Below are 27,649 nucleotides of genomic sequence, written 5' to 3' on the forward strand. Positions count from 1 at the left end.
AACTTATAGATAAAAATTGAAGCGTTTTTTGTTCTTGGTGCCTTCAAAACGACATACAACCTCTTCTCTCATACACAGAGCAAGTTTTGCCTTATCTTCTTTCACTGGCAAAATCAGGACTTGTGTATGCATCTATGTGGGTCCACCTCGCTACCATTTCTCGTTACAGGCGTACTTCTCTAAGTCACTCTGTTCTTCTCGTTTCATCACACAGTTCATGAAATGATTGTTAAGGACTTTTTCTCCTATTCACATTCCTCCGTCAGACTGGCGCCTCACTGTAATCCTTTCCCAGCTGATGAAGCCACCATTTGAACCAATTCACACAATAGAGCTCAGAATTCTTACTTGAAAAGTATCATTACGCCTCGCTCTTACCTCTGCAAGGAGGGTAAGTGAAATTCAGGCCTTCACTATAAAAGAACCCTACTTCCATTTAACTGACGACTATTTTTACTTAGAATGAATCCAGACTTTATTCCGAAAGTTCCAACTATATATATATTCACTGAAAAAACCATAGGTTTCATGCACGTTATAGTTAGGAATTGGCATTTAAAAAACCTTAGAAATTCACTGAAAAAAAACATATGTTTCAGGGGCGTTATAGTTAGCTGGACATTTTCCTCGTACAAAACCCTAGAAATTCCCCTGTTATAGTTAGTTCAGCTAACTATAACTCGCGCCCCCGCAATGCACTGCTGATGACGTCACATATTACATCACTCATGACATGGTCAGTGACATCACTGATGACATCTCAAATGACATCACTGATGACATCACTGATGACATCATCCAGTGAATGTGTGTTTTTCTGAAAAGTTTAAATATGTTTTATATATTTATAGTGAAAGGCCTATGGAAGAATGAGTGGGTGTATAAGTGTGTGAATGGGTGATTTTCTAGGTGCGTAACTGACTCTATAAGTGAGTGATTAAATGTATCTTACTGCAGACTAGTGACTAAACTGTGTGAATGTCTGTATGTGTCTGTGTGTAGGTGTATAAGTGGCTGCATGGTTTTGTGAATAGCTATATGAGTGTCTATATGGGTTATTGATTGGTTGTCTGAGTATCTGTATGGGTGCCTGAGTGTTTGTGTGGGAAGGGTGTGTGTGACTGTGCATAGATGTGTGAGTGGGTGATTCTATGGGTGAATGGTTTTAACAGTGCAACTGTGATGACTGTATGGTTGGGTGAGTGTATGTATGAGTGTGATTAAATGTATATCTCAGTTGTACATGTGTCAGTAACTACATATGTGAAACGCAGTGTATTTGTGTGTAAGAGTATATAACTATCTAGATGTGAGAGTGTGTGATTGCGGGAGTGGCTGTATGGATGAGTGTGTGCTTGTATTAGTAATTGTATAAGAGTGTCAGAATTTGTTAGTATTTTTATGAGTAAGTGAACTTGAGTGTGTTTAACTGTATAGGTGAGTAAATTGGACTGTGTTTAAAATGTGCACAACTGACTAGGTGTGTCAGTACCTCAATGGATGATTGGCGGTGTCTGAGTGTCTATATAGGTGTATAAATGCATATGATAGTTTTGTACGGAGTGACTGTAAGTATGAGTGACTGTACAGGTGAGTGAGTGGAGGTGTATGTAGACCTAAGAGTCAATGAGTGGGTATGTAGTTATTGGTATTGGAGTATCTATGGTTTTCAAAATGGCCGTCTGAAATTTTGAGTCGGTGTATCAAAGGTTATATTAGGATGTGAGAAGATGCACTAATTTCTCACACGGATGACGTCATCAGTGATGTCATCAGTGATGTCATTTGAGATGTCATCAGTGATGTCATCAGTGATGTCACTGACCATGTCATGAGTGATGTAATATGTGACGTCATCAGCAGTGCATTGCGGGGGCGCGAGTTATAGTTAGCTGAACTAACTATAACAGGGGAATTTCTACGGTTTTGTACGAGGGAAATGTCCAGCTAACTATAACGCCCCTGAAACCTATGGTTTTTTTCAGTGAATTTCTAAGGTTTTTTAAATGCCAATTCCTAACTATAATGCCCCTGAAACCTTTGGTTTTTTCAGTGAATTTCAAAGGTTATTTAAATGCCAATTCATAACTATAACGTGCATGAAACCTATGGTTTTTTCAGTGAATTTCAAAGGTTTTTTAAATGCTAATTCGTATCTATAACTTATCTCTAAAGATATCATGTTTAATGACTTTGATTGGATTTCTATATTTTTCAAATTTAGTGTGTCAATTTCATTCATTATGTTTTAAAAAAAAATACTTTATCACCATTTTTTAAACTTATTTTTTCAATTAATTCTTTTAAAAATTAAAAAATATTTGAATTTAATGGGTTTTTGAAACATATTTTTTTCAAAATATTTTTTTAACTATATGTTCAAAACTTTATTTTATATATTTTTTTCCATGTTTTTGGAATCGCGCACCCTATGCACACCGTTCTCGATCCCTACGCGATAGCATCCGCACATGGTATGCGTTGGGTACGTGTTTAGTGCGCGATCGCACTGCGACCGGTACGCGACTCCCAGCCTATACGCGACACGTTCGATGTATGTAACGCGACGTTTACACGCTTCCGCGATGCGTCATCTGCGTCTATGACGCGGTAGGTGCGCGGATCCTGCGAAATATTTAACATTTAAAAAACCATATATATGTATTTCATGTGAATATTAATTGAAGACAAACTCTGAACTAGTCTTAAAAGTAATATATTTGTACATCTAATCCTGTATTTCTTTTTAATTCAATTTCGCGGATGCGCGCTGGGTGCGTGCTGCGTATGCGCAGGGTGCGCGGATTGCAAAAAAAGAGATTTGATTGGTTCATTACACTTCCTCTTCTAACTATTGAAAGACCCCACCCAATTCAATCATTCTTCTTTGACCTTCTTTGGAGGAGCATCTCTTTGCAGAGAAGAAGATTTTTTTAGACTAAGTTTACACTTAGCTCTAACTTTTTTCTACCAAAAATGGCTTCAGGGCAGCAGGCATCACCTGCATCTCCTCATACATCTGAGGATGAATTTTTGGAGGAGACACCACGCACACCACGTTTTTCTTCAGTGGTGTGGACATTTTTTACTTTTCACGAGAGGCAAACAAAGACCAATGCCACCTTGGTCCGTGCAAGATTTGCAAAAGAGTGCTGTCGCGAGGGGATCCTAACAAGAAATACTCGTGCGGCACGGCGAGTATGATGAAGCACCTAAGGACCCTTCATCCGAACAATCTTGCACGAGAAGAGTGCAAACGGATGAGAAACACTGCTGCTCCTGCGCTTTCCACCTCATCGCAGCCGAGCACTTCAAGAGTGTATCCATCAGCCAAAAACTTGGACATCCGTCCTCAATTTCAATATTTAAAAGTGCTCTGCACTAAGTGCAATGCGACTTTGTGTTACGGTGAGAAGTCGATCAATCTAATCTGCCGCCGGCAAGAAAGTCACATTTGCTAGTTTTTTGTTTTTGTTTTTATTGTTCCCTGAAGTTCATTGTTTGGTTCCTCCTGTTTTGTTTTTTGTTCAGAAAACCCCCCAAAAAATATAAAAGAAGAAAGAAGAAAAAAAAAAGTTCTTGTAAGAACTAACTTTCCTGGTTTAAAAAAAGACCTAAAATTCTTTGTTAGTGTGTGAAAGTTTAGATGAATGTATGTGTAGTATGTAATTGGCTGAATGAATACATTAGTAGCGTATGGTGAATGTATAAGTGCAGAACTATGAGCAAGTGCTGCAGCATCACACAGTAACCTCTTTAACTACAGTGTGCTGTAGTACTTCCGAAGCACAGGGATGCAACATATGTACATAAATATGATGCAAATCTATGCTTCTCTCTGCACGACTGCTTAAACTGCAGCCATGTGGTGACACAGGCACCCTTGCACCATAGTGCAAGGATATCTGTGTCATGAGCTGTTTGTTTTTGTGCAGGAAGACACACCTTCCTGCACAAAAACAATCAGTAAAGGCATTTCTCTCCTTCAATGTATGCTGAGCATTGTAGCATGCATTAAAGATATAAAAATGTGGCGAAATGAAAACAATTCTCCGTGTTGTGCTTTCCTACACCAATTTTAGAATGGTGCAGCATTCACACACAAATCGAGATTTATGATTTCTGACCAATCTAGACATGTGTCTTGTTCTATGAGTATTCAGTGCAATCATGCACAACAACACTTATAGAACACCCTTTCAACGCAAACTGGTGTGCATAATGAGGTCTTATTTACATGGAGTATAAAAAGTGCACAGATTGCCTTTTCCTCTCTTTGTAAATATGAAAGAGTGTCTTGCGCAATAACTATGTTACAAAAAGTGACATTTTTCCAGTTTAAAAATTCCTTGCGAATGATAGAAGGTAAGCGCAGAGTTCTGTCTGCAAAGATGTTCAAAGAAGAATGATTGAAATGATTGCGGTCCTTCAATAGCTACAATGGGAAATATTATGAACCCCATAAATCTCTTTTTTTGCAGGTCACATGATATCTGATTATTGTCAGATTTCAAAACTACATAGGTATAAACAGAGTGTTTTTAGAAACGTGTTTCAACTTTGTAGCTTCTTGCAGACCTCCTCATTCTGCATATTGAGACTTAGTTAAACTTACCTTCACAGTAATAGCAATAAAAAATGGTATCCATTTTTTTCAGATTTTCATTGCAATCTAAATTCATATAAATTGCTAATTTTTAAATTTGGATCTGTGAAAGAAAAGAAAAAGAATTATAACATGTAATAATAAATTTTTTACAACACAGCATAATTTCCACAAAGTAATTTGTTTGCCTTTTTTGCTGTTCTCAGAATATATTAAATTTCACTAAAAATAGTGATTTCAATCGTACTCCTCACTTAACAGCGGGCAAAAAAAAAAACAATCAAAAAGATTGTTAAAAAAACAACAACATGCTATTCTCAACAAAATACCACAAGATACAAATCACAGATGTATAAAGTGCTTACAGCTAACAACATTTTATAAGTTTAACTTACAAAAACTGTAAATGTTGTTGCTTTAAAATATTCACCGAATCTAAGGATGAATTTTTGGAGGACGCACCACGCCCACAACGTTTTCCTTCAGTGGTGTGGAAATGTTTTACTTTTCCCGAGTGGCAAACAAAGATCAATGCCACCTTTGTCACGTGCAAGATTTGCAAAAGAGTTCTGTTGCAAGGGGACCCTAACAAGAAATACTCGTATGGCACGGCAAGTATGATGAAACACCGAAGGACCCTTTATCCAAACAATCTTGCACGAGAAGAGTGCAAACGGATGAGAAACACTCCTGTTCTGTATCTGTAAAAAAGAATCACAAATAAATGTATATTAATAACTTTCAAATTTATACTATTCCATTACTGTACAAACACATTTTATATAAAAACTGACTAAGAAACTATAGCCCTGAACCACAAGTGTGACCATGGTTAAAACACTACATGCATAGTGCATACTACTTTGAAGCAGTTCATGCCCTAAAGCCTACCTCACTAAAAGACTACATGCTAACTGACTGAATGATTACAGTACTATAAGGAGACACACTGGGTGAGTGACAGGGTGTTTGCTAGAAGTGTATGAATACTGACTGGGGAATTGAAGGTGTGAAAGACAACTGTGTAGGTGGTTAGAGACCTGCATGCATAGTGAATAGGCATTTGAAGCAGTCTATGTGCTAAGGCCTGGCTCACTGCATGAGTACTTGGGAACTGACGGAATGATTAGAGTACAGCAAAGAGAGTGCCTGGGTGAATTTATAAGTGGTTGGCTTTTGACACAGTGAATGGATTAGTACTTGGTACTGAATGGGTCACTAGAGGAGTGCAAAGGGAGTGACAGGATGTTTGCTGGACTGTATGGATAGTGACTAGGGAATTGAAGATGTGAAAGACAAGTGTATAGTATGTTAGAAGACAGCATGCATACTGCATAGACATTTGAAGCATTCAATGTGGTAATGTATGGTTCACAACATGAGTACTTGGAAACTGACTAACTCATCAAACTACAGCTAGGACAGTGCCTGGGTAAAACTTTTAAATTTTCAGTTCTGGCACAGTGAAGAGAATAGTGTTTAGGAAAGAATCAATAGCAAACTATAATACAAATGTGCCAATGAATTCCAGGTGTATACATGAGCATAATCTATAACTTAATTAAGCAAGTAGATAAAAAATACAAGTCTAATTCTTGAAGTGATATATAAATTTTTATTTATTTTTATTTTTATCAAATATTTATCAATATGGATATGTATTTCTTCAAAATCATTGATTATCTTCAAAAGATGATTCACAAATATCAAAGGAAAACACATATACGGAATAATTCAAAATGAGGTATACTGATCCAATCTAATAACAATAATAATACGGTCGATGTATTGTCGATAGAGGCAATGCGGTAGATGGAGACTACGTGCGTTTCGGCAAAACTGCCTCCATCAGGAGACCGTCTATTGCAAAACAGCTAAGTGAAACACAAAATAACATAGAATGATTACAAAAGATATTTACATATATATATATATATATATATATATATATATATACACACCTAGACAATTGGTCAATAATTGAGTTCATAGCAATTTATCGTTTTGTATTCAATCATAGCGGCCACTTATATTAGATAAAAAACACAGTTCTATCAAAAATAATACATTTTTATATTACATAAAGAGAGAAAAAGAAGAAGAAGAGAAAATACATTATACTCTCTCTTTGCAGAAATATATACAAAAGTATAAGAGTAACCCATGTCTATATACATTCAAATAAACATAAGTAGTTATAACGTCAAGAAAAATTGTTATTAACATTTTTATGAATCATAGCCTAGTAACGAATAAAAACCAGAAAAAAGATAAAGAATAGTTGTTATAATAAAAAGAAAAAGAAAAACAGAAGAGTATTAACTCTAATTTTTTGTAATCAAGAAAAGCCCTATACAAAATTTAATTTTAAACCATGATTTCTATTGAAAATGTGCTTACAGTTATATTTATTTCACCCTAAAGATAAAGCCTATATATTTTTATTTGCACCTCAGGATAAACAGAGATTTTATATGAATGGCAGTCAAGATAAACAGAGATTTCATATGGGTGGCAGTCATTAATGTTAATGAGGTTAAGAGAATAGTACATGGTACTGCACTTTAGTGTCAAACCCTGACTCATTTTATCAATGCATAAGCAAAGAATAGCTTCTAAAGCTACTAAAACTTGACAACATGACTGATTTTAAAACAGTTATCTCTCAGCAAATACACCATGTTACCAAATGCTTCTATCACAATCCTTACCCAAATGTACACAGACTCACAGTGTGATTTTAGACAAGCAACACTATCCCTAGCAGTTTACCAAAACTCATTCACTAGTCTAGAAAAGGTAAGGGTACTGCACACAATCTACATATTTAAGTACAGCACATTAGTGTCAAAGCATGACTAATTTAATCAACGCATAAGCAAAGACTGGCTTCTAATGCTACTAAAACTTGACAACATGGCAGGTTTTAAAAGAGTTATCTGCCAGAAAATACACAATGTTACCAAATGCTTCTCTCACAGTGGTTCCCAAATGCACATAGACTCACAGTGTGATTCTAGACAACAACCACTATACCTAGGAGTTTACCAAAAATCATTCACTACTGTGGAAGTGATAAGGGAACTGCACACAATCTACATATTTCAGGACTGCACTTTTGTGTCAAAGCCAGACTCATTTAATCAAAGCATAAGCAAAAACTGGCTTCTAATGCTACTAAAACTTGACAACAAGACAGGTTTTAAAACAATTATCTGTCAGCAAATACACGTTGTTACCAAATGCTTCTCTCACAGTGGTTCCCAAATGCATACAGACTCACAGTGTGATTCTAGACAAGCAACACTATCCCTAGCAGCTTACCAAAACTCATTCACTACTGTGCAAGGGGTAAGGAGACTACACACAATCTACATATTAAAGTACAGCACATTAGTGTCAAAGCATGACTTATATTATCGATGCATAAGCAAAGACTGGCTTCTAATGCTACTAAAACTTGACAACATGACTGATTTTAAAACAGTTATCTGTCAGCAAATACACCATGTTACCAAATGCTTCTCTCACAGTGGTTCCCAGATGCACACATACTCACTGTGAGATTCTAGACAAACAACACTATCCCTTGCACTATACCAAAACACATTTCTTCATCTAGAAGGAGTACTACATTTTAATATAGAAACATAACTCATTCCACAAATTCATAAACAATGACTGGTTTCTAATTCTACCAAAATATAAAAACAGCACAGTTATCTGTCTGCAAACACATGAAAAACACAAATGCTTATCACAGAATGGTTTCTACATGCACACACACTGTCAAGCAGGAGAAATACATTAGTCTGATTAAAATCAAAATAGTCTACATACATCCCCTCACAATTAAATACCTCACCTTTCAAGTTGTTTTGTAGATTAAGAAGTATATCAGTCACACACCAGATTTTCTTTTACATAATCTCTGCACCTCTCAGCAAAAACAAAGAATGGAAAAGTTTCCCTTTCATTTTCCACACATATACATGTAAACATCAAATCACAATCCTTCGCACATAAATTCAAAAGCAAACACACATTTCTATTGGTTAAACATTTCAACCCTTTCCAAATGAAATACATTTCAACCCTTTCCCCAATCTGCCTTCTGCCTGTTACCATAGAAACAGGTCATGGAACACTGCACTGAGCACACAGGTCACAAGTTCAGCACACAATGTTGCTAAACAAGACAGCAAGTATAGTTGACTTTTCAACATATCAGCTTATCATATATAATGTTCCTTACAGTCAGTTTTTGTTAACCAATAAGAATCATGCCTTTAAAAAACAGAAATATACACCCATCAGTGATGTCACTGACCATGTCATGAATGATGCAATATGTGACATCATCAGCAGTGCATTGCGGGCACGTGAGTTATAGTTAGCAGAACTAACTATAACGGAGGAATTCCTATGGTTTTGTATGAGTGAAATGGGCAGCTAACTATAACACCCCTGAAACCTATGGTTTTTTCTGTGCATTTCTAAGGTTTTTTAAATGCTAATTTCTAACTATAACGTCTCTGAAACCTATGGTTTTTTTCAGTGAATTTCAAAGGTTTTTTAAATGCTAACTTTTAAGTGTGATAGTAGTTATATCGATTTTTTTGTACTGATTTTCTACAGTTTTTTAACTGTTTATTTATAAATATTTTATTCATTAAATAACATTATATATTTTTCTGAAAATTGCACAAAATGTTTTTTTTAATGAAAACTGAAATATTGATTCATTTTCTTGTTTTCATTTTTTATTTTAATATATTTATATTATTTTCTTTAAAAAAAAAATCCATTTTGTCGCGCACTCAAAGTGTACACATCACGGTGGGTGCATGCATTCTAGCCGCCATTTTAGAAAAGTCAGGAAGGATCCGCGTATGGTGTGCAACGGCTGTGTGTTTTTCAGTTAGATCATATACATTTAATATCACGTGATATGCGCGATTGGTATGCGACCAGTCTGCGACTCCTGCTCCTGCGCATTCACGACACATGCGCATTACGGTACGAGATGTTTGTGCGGTTGCGGGTCCCGCGTGACATCATATACGTGCTGGGGCGTGCTGGGTGCGCGACTCCCGCAAAAAAAAATTATGTTCCAAAATGATATCTATGTGTCTTTAATATACATATTAAGGCAAGAGATTATGTAAGATATTCATCAAAATAATATATTTGTACTTATAATAAACTTATATTATTTTTAAATATATTTTCGCGAAGTCGGGTGCGTGCATCGTGAGTGCAGAAAACCAGGTCAGCAGAGCTGCTGTAGAGCCAGAGAACCAGGTCAGCAGAGCTGCTCTAGAGCCTAAGAACTAGGTCAGCAGAGCTGCTCTAGAGCCAGAGAACCAGGTCAGCAGAGCTGCTGTAGAGCCAGAGAAACCAGGTCAGCAGAGCTGCTTTAGAGCCAGAGAACCAGGTCAGCAGAGCTGCTTTAGAGCCAGAGAACCAGGCCAGCAGAGCTGCTTTAGAGCCAGAGAACAAGGTCAGCAGAGCTACTCTAGAGCCAGAGAACCAAATCAGCAGAGCTGCTTTAGAGCCATAGAACCATGTCAGCAGAGCTGCTTTAGGGCCAGAGAACCAGGTCAGTAGAGCTGCTCTAGAGCCTAAGAACCAGGTCAACAGAGCTGCTCTAGAGCCAGAATACCAGGTCTGCAGAGCTGCTGCAGACCCAGAGAAACAAGGTCAGTAGAGCTGCTTTAGAGGGAGAGAACCAGGTCAGCAGAGCTGCTCTAGAGCCAGAGAACCATGTCAGCAGAACTGCTTCAGAGCCATAGAACTGGGTCAGCGGAGCTGCTTTAGAGCCAGAGAACCAGGTCAGCAGAGCTGTTGTAGAGCCAGAGAACTAGATCAGCAGAGCTGCTCTGTAGCATAAGAACTAGGTCAGCAGAGCTGCTCTAGAGCCAGAGAACCAGGTCAGCAGACCTGCTGTAGAGCCAGAGAAACCAGGTCAGCAGAGCTGCTTTAGAGAGAGAGAACCAGGCCAGCAGAGCTGCTTTAGAGCCAGAGAACCAGGTCAGCAGAGCTGCTCTAGCTGACACTGACTGACTGACACTGACTGACACAGATTGACTGACACTGACTGACACAGATTGACTGACACAGATTGACTGACACTGAGTGACTGACACTGATTGACTGACACTGACTGACTGACACTGACTGACTGACACTGGACACTGACTGACTGACACTGACTGACTGACACTGACTGACACTGACTGAATACTCTCTACTACTCTACTACTGCCTCTACTACTGCCTCTCTACTACACTGACTGACTGACACTGACTGACTGACACTGATTGACTGACACTGATTGACTGACACTGACTGACTGACACTGACTGAATACTCTCTACTACTGACTCTACTACTCTCTACTACTCCCTCTCTACTACACTGACTGACTGACTGACACTGACTGACTGACTGACACTGATTGACTGACACTGATTGACTGACACTGACTGACTGACACTGACTGAATACTCTCTACTACTGACTTTACTACTCTCTACTACTCCCTCTACTACGCACTCTCTACTACTCTCTACTACTCACTCTCTACTACTCTACTACTCTCTACTACTCACTCTCTACTACTCACTCTCAACTACTCACTCTCTACTACTCTACTACTCACTCTCTACTACTCACTCTCTACTACTCACTCTCTATTACTCACGCTCTACTACTCTCTACTACTCACTGTCCACTACTACTCTCTCTACTACTCACTCTCTACTACTCACTCTCTACTACTCACTCTACTACTTTCTACTACACTCTACCACTCACTCTCTACTACTCACTCTCTACTACTCACTCTCTACTTCTCACTCTCTACTTCTCACTCTCTACTACTCTCTCTCTACTACTTGCTCTCTACTACTCTCTACCACTCACTCTCTACCACTCACTCTCTACTACTCTCTCTACTACTCTCTCTACTACTCTCTACTACTCAATCTCTACTACTCTCTACTACTCACTCTCTACTACACTCTCTACTACTCTCTCTCTCTACTACTCTCTCTCTCTACTACTACTCTCTATATTCACTCTCTACCACTCACTCTCTACTACTCACTCTACTACTCTCTGTTGCTTTCTACCACTCACTCTCTACTACTCTCTCTCTACTACTCACTCTCTACTACTCTACTACTCACTCTACTACTCTCTACTACTCACTCTCTACTATTCACTCTCTACTACTCTCTACTACTCACTTACTACTACTCATTCTCTACTACTCTACTACTCTCTCTGCTACTCACTCTCTACTACTCACTCTCTACTAACTCTACTACTCTCTCCTACTCTCTACCACTCACTCTCTACTACTCTCTACTACTCTCTCTCTACTACTCTCTCTCTACTACTCTCTCTACTACTCTCTCTACTACTCACTCTCTACTACTCACTCTACTACTCTCTACTACTCACTCTGTACTACTCACTCTCTACTACTCACTATCCACTACTCATTCTCTACTACTCGCTCTCAACTACTCTCTACTACTCACTCTACTACTCTACTACTCTCTCTACTTCTCACTCTCTACTACTTTCTCTCTACTACTTACTCTCTACTACTCACTCTCTACTACACACTCTCTACTACTTGCTCTCTGCTACTCGCTCTCTACTACTCTCTAGTACTCCCTCTACTACTCACTCTCTACTACTCACTCTCAGCTACTCCACTACTCTCTATTACTCACTCTCTACTACTCACTCTCTACTACTCTCTACTACTCTCTACTACTCTCTACTACTCTCTCTCTTCTACTCACTCTCTAGTACTCCCTCTACTACTCACTCTCTACTACTCACTCTCAGCTACTCCACTACTCTCTACTACTCACTCTCTACTACTCACTCTCTACTACTCTCTACTACTCTCTACTACTCTCTACTACTCTCTCTACTACTCTCTCTACTACTCTCTACTACTCACTCTCTACTACTCACTCTCTACTACTCTCTACTACTCACTCTCTACTACTCACTCTCTACTACTCTCTCTCTACTACTCTCTCTCTACTACTCTCTACTACTCACTCTCTACTACTCTCTGCTACTCACTCTCTACTACTCTCTAATACTTTCTCTCTGCTACTCACTCTCTACTACTCACTCTCTACTACTCACTCTCTACTACTCTCTACTACTCACTCTCTACTACTCTCTACTACTCTCTACTACTCACTCTACTACTCACTATCTACTACTCTCTACTATTCACTCTCTAATACTCACTCTCTACTACTCACTCTCTACTACTCACTCTACTACTCTCTACTTCTCACTCTCTACTCTCTATTACTCGCTCTCTACTCTCTACCTCTCTACCTCTCTCTCTGCTACTCTCTACCTCTACACCTCTACCTATACACCTCTACCTCTCTACCTCTCTGTACATGCACACATATGCACATATATATATGCATATGCATTTATATATATGTATGTGTGTATATATATATACATATATAAACATATAAATATAATCTGCATAGCTATATAAATATAAATGCATGCAAACATATACATATACATATATGCATACATATGCATGGTATGTACATGAAAGTTTGAAAAACTCTAATACAAGCAAAGCTAAAAAGCCACCTAATTACAAACAGAATTGCTTTAACTTAAACAAGGGCGAGACCTATTGCATTTTCATTGCTTGTTTACTTTGGATCCATCAAGAAGGCATTCAAATGTGACACATTTGCCATAAATTCTGAATGGTAGCACTCTAGTTCCTCATTAGATCACTGTAGTAAAGCTACTGCTCACCAGAGAAGTCTGCTGCTGGTATTCAAAGTGCATGTTTCAGTTTGCATGTCAGAACTTTTTAATGAAATAGAAGAGGATTTGAGAAGTCAAAATGTGCCCTAATTTTTCTTTCTGCAGCACTAATCATAATTTATATGGCAAAATGAACCCCCTCATTTTGTTCCTTTGCGAATTAAATGTTTTAAGTGTTAGCACTTTATTCCAATCAATATGGCTTCAGGTGTGCCATACTTTTGTCATAAGTAAGACTGTTAGCGCTCTTGTTGTTCTTTAAAACACTCTGGGATTTCTGACATTGGGTTATACTTGGGCTACATCTCGGTGATATTTGTGCTACATTTGGGCTCTTTTGTCTCTGGTGGCCATCTTGGGAGACTTGTTATGGTTTCCTAATTTCTTCATTTACTACAGTCTCCTCAGTAGGCATACTGTCAGTTTTTTACTTTGATTCAATGAAGAAGGCATTCAGATGTGTCACACATTTGCCATAAATTCAGAATGTTAGCACTCTAGTTGCTCATTAGATCACTGTAGTAAAGCTACTGCTCACCAGGGAAGTCTGCTGCTGGTATTGAAAGTTCATGTTTCAGTCTGCATGTCAGAATTCTTTAATGAAATAGAAGAGGATTTGAGAAGTCACTCAAAATGTGCCCTAATATTTCTTTCTGCAGCACTAATCATACATTCTATGGCAAAATGAACCCCCTCATTTTGTTCCTTTTTAAATGAAATGTTTTAAGAGTTACCACTTTATTCCAATCAAGATGGTTTCAGGTGTGCCATACGTTTATCATAAGTAGGAGTGTTAGCGCTCTAGTTGTTCTTTGGAACACTCTGGGAAGCTGCAGTAGAACACAAAGGAATCAACTGACAGTCTCTGTCCTTGTTGGATGTACATGTTTTACTGAGAATGTCAGACTTCATTCTCACATGACTAAGAAAGATAATGTGAATTTACAGAAAATATGCTCTCAGTTTAGCTTATAGATCACCTTCCAAACCTCTGTGGGAAAAGCATGTGAAAATGGTTTTCTCTCAAACATTATTCATGATATCCCAGCAGAAGGCTTTTTCACATGGTAAAATCACCTTAGAACATACCACAATTCCTAAAATGAGTATGGTACCATCAACAAATGATTTATAAACTAAAGTCTTAAAACCTTCTATTAACTGCAATGCTTTTTAATGAGGTGCTATCATGTATATTGGTCCCAAGATGGCTGCCAACACTTCTTGGATGAAGTGCTGACAGCCAATCAGATCTCACGATGAGATGTGCGGTTAGGCTCCGCCCAGATATATATGTGATTTTACTTTTGATTTTCTCAGGAACTACTGAACGGATTTACACCATTTAAGCAAAAGGCACGACTCTGAACCAAGGTCTACCTTTCTGCCAAATCTGGTGTAATTCCGTTCAGCAGTTCGGGCTGTAGCTGCGTCAACAGCTCCTATGGGAAATTGCATGGGGAAAACGCGTTTTGGGACCCCCTTTTTTCTCAGCCCCCGCTTGACGAATCACCACGAAACTTTCAGGATAGGAGCGGACCGGAGCTGGCCAAAAGTTTGGAAAATTGCGCGAAGATTCGTCAACCGGCGCCAGACTTATTGGGAATAGAATGTTGCGGATTTCCTATGGAAAATAGGTCCTAACTATAACTACCTACTGGCAACCGCCAGTAGGTAATATATATATATATTTGCTTCTCACTTTCTCTGCTGGTATGCTGACAATGTAACTACATTATGATGATAAATATTATATATATATATGTGAGCAAGGCAGGGGACCCTGCCAAAACCCGTAATAGCACTTAAATAAACTAACTTACTTTAAACTGGAACTGCAGTGTCGGTATCTGTCTTTTGGGACTAGCATGCTGAAGCGGGATATATATATATTCCAAACATCCACTATGGGCATTTGTATTCTATGATGTTAACTATGTGAATCTGTAAAAGATCCAATACTGGAGAAGAAAATGACTTATTTACCTGTAACTACGGTTCTCCAGTATTGGTATCTTTCATAGATTCACATGCGACCCATCCTCCTCCCCTGAGAGGCTTCCCTTATTTCCTCAAGTATATTATTTCACACTAGTGCTTGAAAATGTGAGGAACTCAGCCTCTCTTGGGAGTGTTCTACGCAGTGCTGATTGGTTATTACCAAAATGTGGTTCTTTTTTTCAAAAGAAGGTAGATAGGCTATTGCAGTTACTGTTCATTGTATTGTATCCTATGGTTAAGATTTGACTGCTTTGAAATGATACCGTGGGACTCCCACAGTGACGGCAGGGATGATTCAAGCATGTGAATCTATGAAAGATACCAATACTGGAGAACCGTAGTTACAGGTAAGTAACTCATTTTCTTACCTGCAACTGAGTTCCTCTTGATTCTAAAATGAAATAACAAAGTAAGTATGTTTATACAAAACAATTGGCCTTGGATTCAGTCTTTGAGTGTATGTAATCATTTCTTGACTACGTGTGTATAACAAATGCTTAACACAGCCCTCTGATAAGCCGAACTGCTCGACCACACTATCACAAAAAGATCTTTTATTATTATCTACTTAAGCCTCTGGGGATCCACTGGAATCTGTGCACACTACACCGTACTTTGGTATAGTATATACAGAGCCAGCTTCCTACACATGGCACTTGGCTGAAGGAGGTGGCAACACTGTAAGGTTTTAAGAGCAGGGATCTTATTGGCATTACCCAATTGGGTGACATCTGGTCCAGGACATACATACGTTCTTTTCAGGACCTCCAAACCACTTACACCCTTGCCCATACTCGATTTATAAATACATCCAATTCTGACATGCACTTCACTCGCATGTCCTGGAAACTGACACCCTGCCAGAGTTTAGCCCACTTGAGGCCAAGCTTCTTATGGGCAGCTTAGGCCGTGGTGGAATCTCCCAGATTTATCGTACATTGATAATCAGTGCTCTCAGCACATTGAACCAACTCAGAACCCGATGGAGTGGGGGGCTGGGGGTGCTCTATCGAGGATGAGAGGACTGGAGGGATGCACTGATGGCTCCCAGGGTGCTCACTATCTCTAATAGACTGGGGCTGATCCAAACTTACTATCTTTATTATGCCTACCTCTCCACGGCATGAATGCATTGGGTGGGATTACTTCCAGATCTCTCCTGCCCCCGTTGTGGGATGGACCCAGATGATTTCTTTCATATGGAGTGGTCCTGCTCTTTAATTAAAAACGTTTGGTCCGTAGTGGTCCAGGACCTAACGGAAGTCCTAGGATGGGAGGTTCCTCTTTCCCCTTTACTGATATTACTTGGTGTCTTCTAGGCTCCTAAGGCACGAGAGCTGAGCGGTCATTTCTAGGTACGGCCCATTGGTCGCCAAACATAATATTGCTGCTCGATGGACGTCTCCTAGTCCACCAACCATGTTGCTATGGCACAGAGATGTGGACTGGTATGCACAACAAGAAAGACCAGTCTATGAGGCAAGGGTCTGTCCCCATAAGCATGGGCGGATTTGGGGTAAATGGTTGGACCATTTTGTCTAAGATTGTACCTACTAATGTGATGTGGATATTGCCTTATACAACTGCAATGTACTACCTGAATATTGTTGATTAGACCAAACACCGTCTCATATTCTATACCAAGATACCAGTGTGTCATATTGTTCTATCTTACCATCTTCCCTGGTTTAAAATCAATTAAATCTGTTTATCAAAAACATATATATATATAAATGTGGGTGAATAGCTTTATCCTGAAATCCACCTCTTTAGGGTTCTGCTACCTGCTTCTGTATGGAAAGTTTGTAAAAGTACAACAGATTAATGATGCAAGCACTGCTTTTGCAGCTCGGTGTTCGTTAGAGACTCATGATACCCACCTAGCATCCTCTTGACTTAAATGTAAGGAGAGTATTATGTTCATCTCAAGGGACGGCTTTACAAACCAGTATTAAGATTAACTCCCCCCGTCGTTCTGCCGGGGGCCAACTGCCCTAGGCTGCTTGGGGTACTCACAGATAACCTCCTTGTGGAAAGTGCTTTGTTGACTCCTCCTTGCTAACAGCAAATTACGCGACGTTAGAAGTCTCCCACTCCACTCTGCCTCCTGTGTTGGGCTGGCAGGTGGAAGTGTGCTGTTGGGCTGCCGCTGAGAGCTCGGCTCTGCGTAGGGAGGAATACAGGGGACTACGCAAACGACCTATAGCAATGATATGGGACACACTGTTAGAGAATTTTAGAGGGCAAGGTGAAAATGCTGGTTGATATTTGATGGTTCTTAATAGCCTTTGCATGAGGGGACGACAGCTGTCCGCATTCCCTTCCTAGCTGACGTTCACAAATGGTACTGGCTGTCTGGGTTTTCCTCAGCTTCTTTAAATAATATGTCATTTACTTGATGGAGGCCAGACTTTCTTGGTGAGAGAGTTTGGCTGGGTGGGTGGTACAAAGGGTTGGCGGGAGTTTTCTGTTCAGACGCTTAAGTTTTTTAATGTACATTGTGAAGCTTTGAGTACTATGGTATAATATTATGTGCTAGTCTCATTCTTACCGTGACAATGTACATGCTGTAGCTTCTGTACTTGCCTTACCATTTTTTGGCTCATTGTGGCACATTGCAATTTGATATTTGTGATGACCAGTCATGATACTGGTTGAAAAAAGCAATAAACTACGTTTAAAAAAAAGGTCACTAAGAGGTTAATACGGGATTTCAGCACGCACACCATCGATTTCACAAATTGTCTAATATTCCAGTTTCAATCTTTGGATGATGAGAGAAGTGAGTAAATATCCTGAATTAAAACACTATCCAGCAAACCCAGTAATACAAGGTACCTGTAAGCAACTTTTTTCATTTTATATTTTACACATTTTAATATACAAAATTGGAAAACCATATTGTTACTAACCAGGCCGGAACTTCACTGAAGTAGATGAGATAGTAGCCTTTTGGTGGTGCAGATTAACAAGAAAGACTAATGGGTTGCCCATTTTCCATCAGTTTATGGTGAGTGCTTCACCAGGCAAGATGCTGTTTTGCCTAGTATGCTAAAACTCCTCTCACTGGTTATTGAACATTCTCGCAAGAGACACAATTCACTTTGCTTTTTGTAATCTAATCTATTTTGTTAGTGTAGAAAAATTACATAATGTTGTTATTTCTTAAACAGAGTAAAACCCATATTTTGTTCCGTCAAAAATGGTGGTTCTTGAAGGGAAGACGGTGAGGTATAAGCACTATAGACTGGCCACATTTAAGTATATTTAAGATAGGATGAGATGTCATTATCCTGCTCTAGGACTTTCAGCTAACATGGGCAGAAGGTTTGCAAGGTATGTTACCACACTTTTATGTGTAATATAGAGAAAACTATAGGTTAGAATTGCTCACTCTAAACCACTTCTTGGTACCATATTATTCAGCCAAATTCTCATTTGGTAGGAAAACTTGTATGTGTGTGTGTATATATGTGTGTATATATATATATATATATATCTTCTGTAAAAACATTTGTTAACGATTGTGAGTCATTCTAAAAATAATAAGCATCTAGCTTTGTTTGATCTATTTTTCTATCCTCTAGAGCCTCCTAAAGATTCTGGCGGATCATCAATAACTGCATATATTGTTGAAATGTCTGAAGGCACCAGTGGTAAGAGTGAATTTACAAGGTTTGATTTTAATATTTTTGTTTTATTCATGACTTATTTCAGCTGTACATTTGTAATGAACAATGTGATACACAATGTTTGAGAGTTTCATTAAATATGTAACAATGATACATTAGGCAACCGTTGCACAAGTAAATTTAAAAGGACTTGCATTGACACTCCAGTTCTGTGAAGCAGAAAAACAGATATCACAGATCATTCACATATCACACACATGATCCTCATGTTCAGCATTGGTTTTTTTCAGTGGCCATTTTTATTGTATTATGTATACGTAGACCAGGGAAGCTATGGGGAGCACCACTCACAGCCCTGCTGTTACATGTTACTCAGTGACGTCAACGGAGTTCATATAACCCCTCTGCTGACGTGCTGATGTAAATTCTTTCTTTTCCACAATTGCAACGCAGATCCGGAGCGGAATAAGGGCCGTGTGCGAACATGATGTCTTCTGGGTTCAAAGCCGGTTGTTCTTGTAAGAGACACATGTCGATCACGGATCCACATACTGTCTACTTGTGGTGTCTGGGTGAACACCGCGACTCCGCCGACTGAGACTCCTGCCAGCGTCTCCAGCCAAAGGCTTTGAAGGAACGCCATATGAAAGTCATCGCAGAGCGGATGTCGAATGAATCACGGCCTTGTTCGTCTTTCTCGAAGCGACCCTCGGCTGAGGCGCGAAGTCATTCATCTACCCCGAGACCAGAAGACAGATCGGGGAGTCGCACAGGTGAGGAGCCATCGCCCTCCCACAAGGCGCCGAAGACCCAGCCAAGGTTGCAGAGGCCTCTCAAGTGACCTGAAGCCAGGGCAAGTTTGGATCAGATGAAAGAATATTCGACCAGGGGCGTGGCCAGGCTGCCGACCATGATGGCCGCTCAGCGCTGAAGCTCCGCCAGCGATCCCGACTAACTTCGCCCGCTAACCTATTTCGCCCGGCCTAAATCGTAGAGGGACCATGCTGCAGGCTGTTGGAGAGCGCCCGCGTCCATCGGTATCGTTTGTAGAGCCGGAGCTTCCATGAGTGCGGCAGCGGTAGCAGAAGTGATCCGACGACGGAGCTGCATCGTGGACTCCATGGTGACTGTGCCCATCTGTTGCCGCCCTGCTTCTGCCCTGATCAGTTTAAGTTGCGGCTACTAATGGTGCTGGAATTGGGCAAGTTCTGTGGTGCTGAGGAGAGGTGCAGAGCGTTCCAGCTGGATATGGCCTAGCCTCTACCAATATACTTGAAACAAAGAACGGCAACTACATCGACTTACTGGCTGCGGGGCTCTGGGTGGTCCTCGAGTCGTGGTGGGCCCATACTTGCTACCCACGGTTGCAGCTGCATCACTGTTTGTGCCCTATACCAAGCTGGCAACTAGCACGCCCAGCAGGGACGGAATGGGGCGGAAAGACCCCAAAGAACCTCCACTACAGTTTGGGAAGCCTGCTGAGCAATCGGTTGACTCTGGTGGCGGAGTGTCAGAGGTAGGCATGTTGTACATTAGTTCAAATGAAGCCCCGGCTCCATCAAATGCACTGCTGCTGGAAATGTGGGCTGGGTTTAAGATCCTGGAGGGTCGCTTCGACACCCTTGATAAACGGCTGAATGGCATGGGCGCCAAGCTTGACATAGACCAGAAATGCCTAGACACGGTGGAGGCCAGGGTGTCTGATTTGAAAGATGGCTCAGCTCAATATACCAAGCGCCTGGACCGCATGGAAAAAATACTTAAGGAGGTGGCGATCAAGAACAAGGACTTGGAGGTGCACAGTAGGCGCAATAATGTCCGCATCCTGGGGGTTCATGTGTCATCCGACACAGGGCGCATGGATCAGTTTGTGGAGTCCTTACTCATGGGCATCTTTGGTAAAGAGGCATTTACGTCCACTGTACTCGTAGAAAGGGCCCACCGTTCCTTGGGTCCCCATCCTAACATCGGGCTGCCCTCCTAGACCTATCATTGCCCGCCTGCTGAATTTTCGAGATAGAGATACTGTGCTGAGGTTGGCGAGGGAGCGGGGTTCCATCACTTGGCAGGGCTCGACATTGGCCCGTACCCAGACTTCACTGTCATTGTTCAGGTCACAAGGAGAAAATACGCTGGCGTGAAGGCTACGTTGCGGAATCTGGGCCTACGATATGGTATGCTGTACCCGGCTCGACTCCGAGTTGATTTTGATGGCAAAACTCGTGAATTAGACACTCCCACAGCGGTCCAGGAATTCTGTAGGGAATACAAGGGAAAAAGCAACAGCCACAAGAATAGGACATTACACGGGGATCACCTCCTAATAGTGGCTTGGCTGGCAGTGTTGAATAATTTTCCAATGAGTGATGTTGTTGATTCGTACGGGCATACTGTGACTAATTGTTGCATGTAATATCTTATTATGGGCGACTGACATGGTTTTTGCATGATTTTGCAGGTTGGGTAACTGGCACGGCGTTGCCACACCCCAAGTGTTGATCACTTTGTGTTTGTTTTAGTTCTGTGATAAGTATGTTGTACTGATTCAGCTTGTTGTACGAGGGTGTGTACATTATACAGGTTTGTGTTTTTTCATAAGGGACACTCCCTGCGTTATGTTGCGTGGGGATGGGGGGGAGGTGGAGGGACATGGAAGATTCTCAGGGTTGTCATCAGTTTTCAAATTCTTTACTCACTGCAGCATGATACTTATTGGTTCCAATGCACAAGCTCATTCATTGCCCAAATCACTGGAATGTCTGATCAGGGGAGGTTAGCACCATTTTCGGATCTCGCATTAATCACCTGGAACATCCGGGGGCTTAATAATGCTAAGAAAGATAGGCAGATCTTGCATTATCTACAGCGGCATCAGGTAGATATCTCCTTCTTACAGGAAACTCACTTGCCCAGAGCCCACACTACCACTTTCCCCTCGAGCTGGGGACCGCATCACTACTTTGCTGGCTTTAGCACATACGCACGGTGTACGGTTATCCTGATTCATAAGAGGGTTCCTTTTCACTTTGCGAGAGTGCACATGGATAGGGAGGGGCGTTACACCTCGGTAGAGGGTCTTCTGATGGGTTATCGGGTTGCGTTCATTTGCATCTACGCACCTAATGTTGACTGCCCAGAATTCATCCATGACCTTCATGCACAACTTTTACAACTTGAGGCACACTATATATGTATGGGGGCGATTTTAATCTTGTTAGATCCGAGGCGAGAAAGCACATCTAAATCCCCTAATATCAAGCCACGCTCGCGCCACCTTTTGCTAGACATGTGTGATTCCATTGGCCTTGTGGATGTGTGGCACCAGCACAATCCGGGAGATGCTGTGTTTGCTCACTATGCTGCTCAGTACGACACCTGGACCAGATTCGATTTTTGGCTGGTCTCCCCCAACTTTGCTTCATGGTACTTATTCAGATCATTCCCCTGTACTTTTACGTGTAGGCATACTCAGACCAGAGGGTTGTGAGAGAGTGTGGAGGTTCCCTGGACATGCCCTGATGGATGAGGTGTTTCGATCTGAACTTAGGGAGGCTATAATCGATTACTTCAAGCTTAAACAAGTCTCTGTGAGCTCGTACTCCACTCTCTGGTAGGTGTTTAAGGCCTGCATGCTTGGAGTGTGTATTTCTAAGCATTAGGGAGTACTTAAAGATTTGCGCGGCTTGATCGCGCGCATTGAGAAGCAATTAGCTGAGTTGGACAGCGTGCAACTTGTAGGTTCCTATCCTGACCGGCTAGCCCGACGCCTGACGCTTCTCACAGAGTTTAGAGACGCAGCAGAACGCGAAAGTCGGTATTTAAGCAAGTATGCCGTTGCTAGGCGTTATGGGGAGGGGGAATAGACCTGGCTGCACGTTTGCGCGTCTAACCAGACCGCCGGTCATACATCACCCGCATTCGTTCCTCCACAGGTGGCACACTGCATAGCACCTCCAAAATTCGAGACAAATTTCTATCTTACTATGCCGCTTTGTATACCACTCGGGTAACGCATGATGAAGCGGACCGTGATAATTACCTTGCAGAAATTGCAATGGTGTGGCTTGAGAAATTTTAGTCAAGCTATCCTGGCTGAAGAGGGGTGAAACCCCGAAACCGGCCCAAGGATGCTTGATTCCGGTCCAGGCAAGACATGGCTTGGCAGTTCGGGCTGGACTGTTCCCATGAGGCATAGGGTCAAGACTGATTTGCATATAGCCATGTCTGATCTGGGGTGGCGTGGTGAGCAAAATAACGATGGATTAAACCCAGATCTGTGACTGGGGGTGAATGTTTTGCCAATGTGCAACATTCTGTCCATCATCTTGTGTGTTTGCTGTTCGCCCTATGTGGGAAGGGTATGCCCAGACATGGGTCCCGTGCTCACTACGCCACTGGAGTCAAGCTATCCTGGCTGAAGAGGGGTGAAACCCCGAAACCGGTCCTAGGATGCTTGATTCCGGTCCAGGCAAGACATGGCTTGGCAGTTTGGGCGGGACTGTTCCCATGAGGCACAGGGTCAAGACTGATTTGCATATAGCCATGTCTGAACTGGGGTGGTGTGGTGAGCAAAATAACGATGGATTAAACCCAAATCTGTGACTGGGGGTTAATGTTTTGCCAATGTGCAAGATTCTGTCCATCATCTTGTGTGTTTTGCTGTTAGGGTATGCCCAGACCTGGATCCCGTGCTCACTACGCCACTGGAGTCAAGCTATCCTGGCTGAAGAGGGGTGAAACCCCGAAACCGGTCCTAGGATGCTTGATTCCGGTCCAGGCAAGACATGGCTTGGCAGTTCGGGCTGGACTGTTCCCATGAGGCACAGGGTCAAGACTGATTTGCATATAGCCATGTCTGAACTGGGGTGGCGTGGTGAGCAAAATAATGATGGATTAAACCCAGATCTATGACTGGGGGTGAATGTTTTGCCAATGTGCAACATTCTGTCCACCATCTTGTGCGTTTTGCTGTTCGCCCTATGTGGGAAGGGCATGCCCAGACGTGGGTCCTGTGCTCACTACGCCACTGGAGTCAAGCTATCCTGGCTGAAGAGGGGTGAAACCCCGGGGTGAAACCCCGAAACTGGTCCTAGGATGCTTGATTCCGGTCCAGGCAAGACATGGCTTGGCAGTTCGGGCTGGACTGTTCCCATGAGGCACAGGGTCAAGACTGATTTGCATATGTGCAATATTCTGTCCATCATCTTGTGTGTCGAGAAATTTATGCAGCAGTTCCTGGCAAATCCTTTTTCCGTTGAGGAAATTGGCAGTGCTATTGACACTAATAATGGCTTGACAGCACCGGGCCTTGATGGCTTTACCAGTGTTTTTTACAAAACCTTTAAGGATTTGCTTTCACCCTATCTTCTGGAAGTTTATAACGAAGCGCTGGAATGTGGGGTGCTCCCCCCTACTTTACGTGAGGCTGTAATAATCCTCCTCCCAAAGGCTGGGAAAGACCCGGCTCTCTGCAGCTAGTACAGGCCTTTATCACTTTTAAATCTTGATTATAAAATATTAGCCCAGATGATAGCATTATGACTGGCCCTATTATTGGACTGCGTTATTCCCCAGGCTCAGTCAGGCTTTGTCCCCCACAGGTCAACGGCTTTAAATTTGAGTACGTTGTTTCGGTTATACATCGGTTCGACCCTGCAACATCGGCGGCCGCGGCCCTATTGGTCACTGAAAAAGCCTTTGACTCCTTGGAGTGGCCCTTTTTCCTCACGGTGATGAGAAAGCTTGGAATCCCGCAGGGATTCATTGATCTTACGGCATTGTTGTATGCCGCGCCCACCGCTAGGCTCCGTCTGAATGGTACTCTGTCCTCCTCGTTCATGCGCTCTCGTGGCACCCGGCAGGGATGCCCGCTCTCCCAGCTGCTCTTTATATTGGAAATGGACCCGCTGGATCGTCATTTTCAGGAATGGTATCTGCACAGTGGTCTCCAGTTCAAAATGGGCCCTCTTTTAATCTCCTTGTAAGCAGATGACATTATTTTATATGTCCGTCACCCCCAAGAAAATTTGGAACCACTTATCAGAGAGATAGTTAGATTTAGCGGATACCCTGGGCTGGGTATAAATTTGCGTAAATCGGAGATTTTTCCGCTCACACAGGGCACATCTCGCTGGGAATGTGAATTCCGACTCGCATGGTACGAGGAATCGGTCAGGTATTTAGGGGTGCAAATACATAGAGACACTGAGAAAATCATCCATCTAAACTCTGGCCCTGCAGTGCACAAAGTGAAACAATAGGTGGAGCGCTGGTTGAAGCTCCCACTATCCCTGGCAGGCCGAGTAGCCTTGGTAAAAATGTCGGTCCTGCCAAGGTTCTTGTACCTGTTTCACAACATACCCATTCCCCTCCCAAACACTTTTTTTTGCACGCTGAGATCTCACCTTATCAGACTGGTCTGGGGGGGCAGACGGCCCAGAGTTTGTTGGGACACCTTGTCTTCACCATATGAGAGGGGTGGGTTCTTGGTCCATAATTTCCAGGTGTACTATTTAGTCGCTCAGGGTAGCTTTGCCCACTCCTGGTATCATCCCGATGCACAGCTCTACCTACTCCAGGCCTGAGGCGGACCTGGTGCTTCCGGCTCCATTATATTCTGTGTTTCCGAGGGGTTTCCCCAGAGATCCCATTGATATTCAGACAGTTTCCCCTACCAGCTGGGCCTGGCGCAAATTGACCAAAGTGACGGGGAGAGGTGCTTTGTATTCATCGGACATCCCTTTGGCAAATAACCCTTGGTTTCCCATAACGGATGAGAAATTAGTATGGCAGCATACTCCAAGACTAAATTTGGGGATTTGTTCCCAGGGGGACATGTATTTTCCAGTACTGAAAGTGGGCGGTTTGGCGAGGCCACTTTCATGGACCAGTTTGTCTTTGCCAGAATACGTAGGGCAATACAGGGCAAAATTACAGAGTACCCACTGGGGCCAGACTCATTCCCTCCACTTACCTTCCTAATCACAAGTCCGGGGAGAACACTTAATCTCAAGATTATATAAAGCATGTATGACACTAATCCCTGGTAGGGACATTAAAATTCGGGAGGCGTGGGAGCGAATTTTCGGGCGCCTAATTCAGGATTCGCATTGGTCCTTTTGTTGTGCACAAACCAAGGAAGTCTCCTTAAATAGCAGACATAAGCTCATACATTTTAAATATCTGAGGATATTTAAATATATGACCCGTGCCAAACTGCATGCCATTGATTCAACTCGCTCTCACCATTGCCTCAAGTGTGGTGGCCGACAGGCCGACTTTGCCCACCTGACATGGAATTGTGCTAAGATTGGGGCCTTTTGAAGATCCATATTTGAGACTATATCACAAATGATTCACTTGGAGGTTACCCCTTTGCCGGAACTTGCTTTACTGGGTTACGTGGGTGGGCTCCCGAAAAAGATCCGTAAATTCACAGCCATTGCCCTTTTGCTTGCAAAGAGGGAGATGGCGCTTAAATGGGGCAGTAGAGTATCGCCCACTGTTAAGGACTGGCTTCATAGTCTAACATACTTCAATACCAATTGTGAGTTATATGCCAGTACTCAACCTCTTGCCTCCCGTCCGAAAGATATTTGGGAGCCGTTTAAGGCTTACTTGTTGGAGTCTAGCTCTGCCTCTGCCATTCAACCGCCCGATGGGATATTCCCCGCCGGAGAGGATTAAGTACATCACATCCCACTTTACTAGATTGCTGCGATTTGCTCCCTCACCCCTGGATGATTCTGCTCTGGGTGTGCCAAGCGAGGGCATTCCAAACTATTGTTGTGAAATATACCCTGAGAATATGCTTTGTTAGATATTTGTGCTAGCCTAATATTGCATTGCTGTCTGTTTAGATTGCTATTCCAAAATTGTAGTGTTTAATCATGCTGGATTGTTAACCATGAAAAAATTGGAAAAATAAAGATAAAAAAAAAAAGAATATTCAACCCCTCGACTCCCTCTGGTGCGGTTCCCATCCCCGAAGAGGTAGGGAGTGCCCCAGCTGTCTCTTTGCGAACGGCTTCGCCCTCGGCCCCAGCCATCTGAATCCGTTAGCAGATTCGAAACTGTGCTAGTGAACACCCGTCCTTGGTTCACACCTTCGACATCGGTGCCTATTCCATCTGCGATGTTCGCACCGGATGGCGTCTGGTATGGCATCAGTGGCGCCGCTCATTGTACATCCATCTACTTCGGATCTTATTCAACCTCTACCGGGGTTCCCCGTGGGAAATCCTCGTTTTGAAGACAGATAGGAGGATTTAGGGCAAACTCTACTTGGTGCTCTTGCCCCACCACCCTTGGAAGGAAACTGGCTGACTGATCTGAGAGGTGCTCGCGGCCTGCAGTCTTCCCCACACTCAGACTTTCTCTCTCCTCCAGGCATTGCAATTGGAGGATAGTTCCTCTTTGTCAGAGGTTCTGAGAAGAGCAGCTACGATTCTGAAATGCCAATTTCCTTCTGTGCAACGAACCACAGACCCCTTGATGCAGGTTCTCCGCCAAGGTATGTTTCCCTACAACGAGTCCCTCTTTGACATACTGCTGGGGACTTGGAGC

The 27,649-nt window shown here is 42.1% G+C and overlaps 1 protein-coding gene across 6 annotated transcripts in view; it reads left to right on the forward strand.

Annotated features, from left to right (window-relative positions):
• FNDC3A (fibronectin type III domain containing 3A) overlaps positions 1-27,649 on the forward strand; it is a 1,314,248-nt gene that overhangs the window by 972,475 nt on the left and 314,124 nt on the right. For all 6 annotated transcript variants that reach the window (XM_085621888.1, XM_085621893.1, XM_085621890.1 and 3 more), the window contains one exon: positions 19,040-19,108. In XM_085621888.1, coding sequence (XP_085478014.1) covers positions 19,040-19,108 — 69 coding nt within the window. The remainder of the gene's footprint in view (positions 1-19,039; positions 19,109-27,649) is intronic.

The sequence above is a fragment of the Triturus cristatus genome, chromosome 8, assembly GCF_964204655.1.
Source record: "Triturus cristatus chromosome 8, aTriCri1.1, whole genome shotgun sequence".
Lineage (NCBI taxonomy): Eukaryota > Metazoa > Chordata > Amphibia > Caudata > Salamandridae > Triturus > Triturus cristatus.